The 4,991-nt window shown below is 37.0% G+C and overlaps 1 protein-coding gene across 1 annotated transcript; it reads right to left on the reverse strand.

The window, feature by feature from the left end:
- Positions 1-2,225: 2,225 nt before the first annotated feature.
- On the reverse strand, positions 2,226-4,480 carry LOC149720076 (uncharacterized). Its single transcript, XM_089863913.1, has one exon. It carries the CDS (start codon positions 4,478-4,480, stop codon positions 2,246-2,248), a length of 2,235 nt encoding a protein of 744 aa, XP_089720039.1. The 3' UTR covers positions 2,226-2,245.
- Positions 4,481-4,991: the final 511 nt, after the last annotated feature.

Below are 4,991 nucleotides of genomic sequence, written 5' to 3' on the forward strand. Positions count from 1 at the left end.
TAAATTTATACGGTTATAATTTTATCACTGTTTAGAGTAGGGCATCGAGGAGCTATTAACTCTGATTTTATGCACGGTAAATCATATAAGCATTGTAAAAGATAGCGCTATCCACTCATAAGGGTAAGTAATAGAGGGGTTATCCACTCATTAGGGTAGGGTATAGAGGGGCTATTCACTCGTACGATGTGGCTACTATTACGAGCCCTTGGGCCGTCTTGTTAAGAGTATCGCTTAACACCTGTAAGAGAGTCGCCTAACACGTTTAGCATAGTTTTATGAAGGTACAACACCGACAGATTTCCAATTTCTCAGTTAATTTTATTTAAAGGATAAAACAGTTTTCTTTCATGAATATCATCTTTAAAAAAGGTTAAACAATTACGTTTTTCAATAATTTTTTACTGTTTGTATTGACTTTAATATTAAAACATTAATGAAAATGAAAGACTTTATTTAAGAAACCCGCAGTATTATAATTTTTCATGTTTAATTTCGAACGGTGTTTTAATAGTGTTATTTTACACCGAATTTAAACTTTAAATTGGACCCTAAAAAGTCAAGGTAATAAAACTCTCTTTTGGGTGTTTTTACGGTTTTTACACCGTTCTAACACTTTTTTAATACTTCCAATTCTTAGAGTGTACTATTATCCACAAAGCTCTCATTATATCTTAAGGCAATCTTTTCTATGCAAAGTGGCACACTTCGGATGTCGATGCCTGTATAAGAATTGTGAAACCTTGCGTTATTTAATAGTTCCCATAATGCTAGTAAGGTTAAAAATGCACTTGATTAAGTTGATTCCATCAGAGGAAGGAACTTGGCAGTTTTGGAGTTACGCGCGATCAAGGTGCGAAAGCTTACAAATTTTCGTTAAGGAGTGTTATCTTACAGCCAATAAAGAATCGAAAAGGTGTTTTTCTACTTTGCTACAATAGAAAACCTTGGCGTATGAATACCCGTTGTTAAATCTGGTAACAAAGAAAGAATTTCGGACCAACATGTTTGGGCAGAAGTTTAAATTTGCTCTTTCTTTTAACTTTCTAAGCTCACTCAACAATTTTGTTCTTTTTGGGTTTTTGCCGAATCGAATCCAAGACTAATGTAATTGTTATTATGGCCTGATATCAACCGGTTAACTTTACATCTATTGCGATGGCAGCGATATTATCTTCTATAATATTGTTAGTGAATATTCATTACTTATTTTTGTCTTTCATTTTGAAAAAACGAAAACTAAACGATGGGTTTTTCCTTTAATTGATAAGATACGAGAAACAGAAAACTAATACTAAGAAATTTTAATTATATCGAAAGATTTGCGCATATCATTAAATATTTCCAAGGATTGAAACGAGAGATGTTTTTAAGGGAATATGACCTCTATGCAACGTTGCACGAATTCATTATGAAACCAGGGATATTAGATGGTTTAAGAGGGATTCGTAGGTAGAGGGAAATTGAGGAACGTTATCGGCGTGTCATGCGCATTAGGGTCTACCATATTTCTTAGTTTTTAGTTCTATTCAAGGAGACAGATTTTCCATTAGTAGTCATTCGAGTGGAAGTAGGCGCAGCTCTACTTGCAGCAGAGTGTATAGAAATTTTGCAAGGCTGTTGCGACGATTTGGTCCCCAATTTTCCGTCTTCTCTTTGAGGGGAAATGTTCAATTTAAATGTCAAATTATCCGGCCCCCCCACACACACACTCCTAAAGATAGGCCTTTGCTAAGCCTAATACTATTGACGCGTTAAATTGGGACCAAAAACGTTGGAATGCATAATACTTCTAGACCCCACAGGAAATGGTGACTGATAATGAATGTTTCCAATATATGACGTAGGTATTTCTTAATATAACATTTAGAAAGTTAGGCATAAAAATCTCCAAATATCTTCATCTTATGCCTATTATGTTCGATATAAAAATTATAATAATGGAACTCACTATATTACTTCGAAGTATGCATATAGTTTTTATTCGTAAATACAAGCAATGTTATACGACAGTGGACGCGAAAGTTTATAGTGCTTAGTTAATATTGCCCATAATAGAAAAGTAATAATTCATATATTAATAAAAGTATTAAACGATATATTGTGTTGTGGATCATACAAGTTATTATAACTACTTATATTTTCGATAAGTGATGACGTGAAGTTACATTCTCCTTGGTCAGCTCGGACACTCAATTGCAACTTCAGTCTTCAATTCTTCTATCGTTTCTCGCATTTGCTTAATCTAATCATTTTTCTGCACAAAAAGCGACTGGGCTTCGGCTTCCGCTTCGTCCTTATTCTTAAAACGCGCTATTTTTGCAATGTGCTCCGATAACATGTTTTTAATTTCTTCGTTTCTTATCGTGTTTAAATCAAGTTGGTCAATCGCGCCAATACCGGCACCATTATCGAGTAAGAATCGAACAACTTCCAATTTCGAATTGTATGCAGCGCCCAATAAGGGTGTCCGGCCTGATTTATCCGCGTGTCTCACTTGTGCTACATTTTCTACGAGGAATTTCACTACATCCAAATGCCCGTCAGCGGAAGCCTCCAACAAAGGCGTTCTTCCATATTTGTCCGCTTTTTCAATTTTAGCTCCCTTTTCCACTAAGAATTTAACGACATCTAAATTTCCACTTCTGCAAGCCTCGAATAACGGTGTTTGTCCTATGACGTCCGCCGTTTCAATTTTAGCTCCCTTTTCTACTAAGAATTTAACGACATCTATATTTTCACTTCTGCAAGCCCAAAAAATCGGTGTATTTCCGTCATTGTCAGTCGTTTCAACTTTAGCTCCATTTTCTACCAGGAATTTAACGACATCTAAATTTCCACTAACGCAAGCAAAAAAAAACGGTGTTTCTCCCCATTCGTCCGCCGTTTCAATCTTAGCTCCCTTTTCTACTAAGAATTTAACGACATCTAAATTTCCATTAAGGCAAGCCTCGAAAAAGGGTGTTTGTCCATATCTGTTAGCCGTTTCAAATTTAGCTCCCTTTTCCACTAAGAATTTAACGACATCTAAATTTCTACTATTGATAGCCTCGAATAACGGTGTATTTCCGCCATCGTCAGTCGTTTCAACTTTAGCTCCCTTTTCCATTAAGAATTTAACGACATCTAAATTTCCACTTCTGCAAGCCTCGAAAAGCGGGGTTTGTCCATATCTGTTAGCCGTTTCAACTTTAGCTCCCTTTTCCACTAAGAATTTAAAGACATCTAAATTTCCAGACCCGCAAGCCCAAAAAAGCGGTGTTTCTCCATATCTGTTAGCCGTTTCAACTTTAGCTCCTTTTTCCACTAAGAATTTAACTACATCTAAATTTCCACTTTTGCAAGCAAAGAAAAACGGTGTTCGTCCATTTGTGTCAGCCGTTTCAACTTTAGCTCCCTTCTCTACAAAGAATTTAACAACATCTAAATTTCCACTTTTGCAAGCCCCAAAAAACGGTGTTAGTCCAATTTTGAGCACCCTATCAATTTTAGCTCCCTTTTCAACTAAGAATTTAACCACATCTAAATTTCCACTTTCGCAAGCCCAAAAAAACGGTGTTTGTCCATATCTGTTAGCCGTTTCAACTTTAGCTCCTTTTTCCACTAAGAATTTAACGACATCTAAATTTCCACTTTTGCAAGCAAAAAACAACGGTGTTCGTCCAATTGTGTCAGCCGTTTCAACTTTAGCTCCCTTCTCTACAAAGAATTTAACGACATCTAAATTTCCACTTTTACTAGCCCAAAAAAACGGTGTTAGTCCAATTTTGAGCACCAAATCAATTTTAGCTCCCTTTTCTAGTAAGAATTTAACCACATCTAAATTTCCACTTTCGCAAGCCCAAAAAAACGGTGTTAGTCCAAATTTGTCCGTCATTTCAACTTCGGGTCCTTCTTCTAGTAAGAATTTAACGACATCTAAATTTCCACTAACGCAAGCCCAAAAAAACGGTGTTTTTAAAGAGTTGTCATACGTTTCAATTTTAGCTCCCTTTTCTACTAAGAATTTAACCACATCTAAATGTCCAAATTTGGAAGCCGCTAATAACGGTGTTTCTCTGTCATGGTTCGCTGTTTCAATTTTAGCTCCCTTTTCTACTAAGAATTTAACCACATCTAAATTTCCACTTCTGCAAGCCGAAAAAAACGGTGTTATTCCGTCATTGCCCGCCGTTTCAATTTCAGCTCCGTTTTCTACTAGGAATTTGACGACGTCGAAATGTCCGCCTTCTGACGCCGCGAATAGCGGCGTTTGTCCATCATTGTCGGCTGCTTCAACTTTCGCTCCTTTTTCCAGCAACACTTTGACCAAGTCCAAATACCCTTTCTGTGAACTCAGGAATAGAGGAGTGCGTCCATCTTTGTCGCTCTTGTTGACGTCTTCCCCATTGGACAATAAGACATTTATCGAATCTTGGAAGCCACTAGAAAAGGTGTCGTTTATAATTGACAACCATACTATTATCCACAAAGCCTTCATTATATCTAAAGGCGACCTTTTCCTTGGAAAGTGGCGCACTTCGGATGTCGATGCCTGCGTGAGAATTGTGAGAATTGTGAAACCATGCGTTATTTTATAATTCTCATAATGAGGTTAAAAATGCACTTGATTCCATCAGAGCAAGGAACTTTGCATCAAGGCGCGAAAGCTAACAAATTTTCGTAACCTAATTAAGGAGTGTTATCTTAAAGCCAATAATGAATCGAAAAGGTGTTTTTCTACTTTGCTACAATCAGTGGCGTAGGAACTGGGGGGTATAAGGGTACATTGTACCCCCCTAAAATTTTACTAGAGCGCCTAAATAGGTCAGAAAGGGCGCCAAATTTATAATCAAAGGGCGCCAAAATTACACTGAATTAAAAAAGAGGTGAATAGACCATTTCGGTATTACGTGCGGTGCCATTTCCCGTCCTAGTGGCGGAGCTAAGAGCCCGTCTTTTGTAAGGCATAAAAAGGCTTATTCAGCTAATTAATGACAGCTTCACAAATT

This window comes from Phalangium opilio, unplaced genomic scaffold (genome assembly GCF_054372755.1).
Source record: "Phalangium opilio isolate 3A_F unplaced genomic scaffold, DU_Popi_V2 ptg000002l_1, whole genome shotgun sequence".
In the NCBI taxonomy this organism is placed as follows: domain Eukaryota; kingdom Metazoa; phylum Arthropoda; class Arachnida; order Opiliones; family Phalangiidae; genus Phalangium; species Phalangium opilio.

Bases quoted from the DNA above. Each gene is read 5' to 3' on its own strand.
- LOC149720076 (XM_089863913.1), bottom strand. From the start codon at position 4,480: ATGAAGGCTTTGTGGATAATAGTATGGTTGTCAATTATAAACGACACC.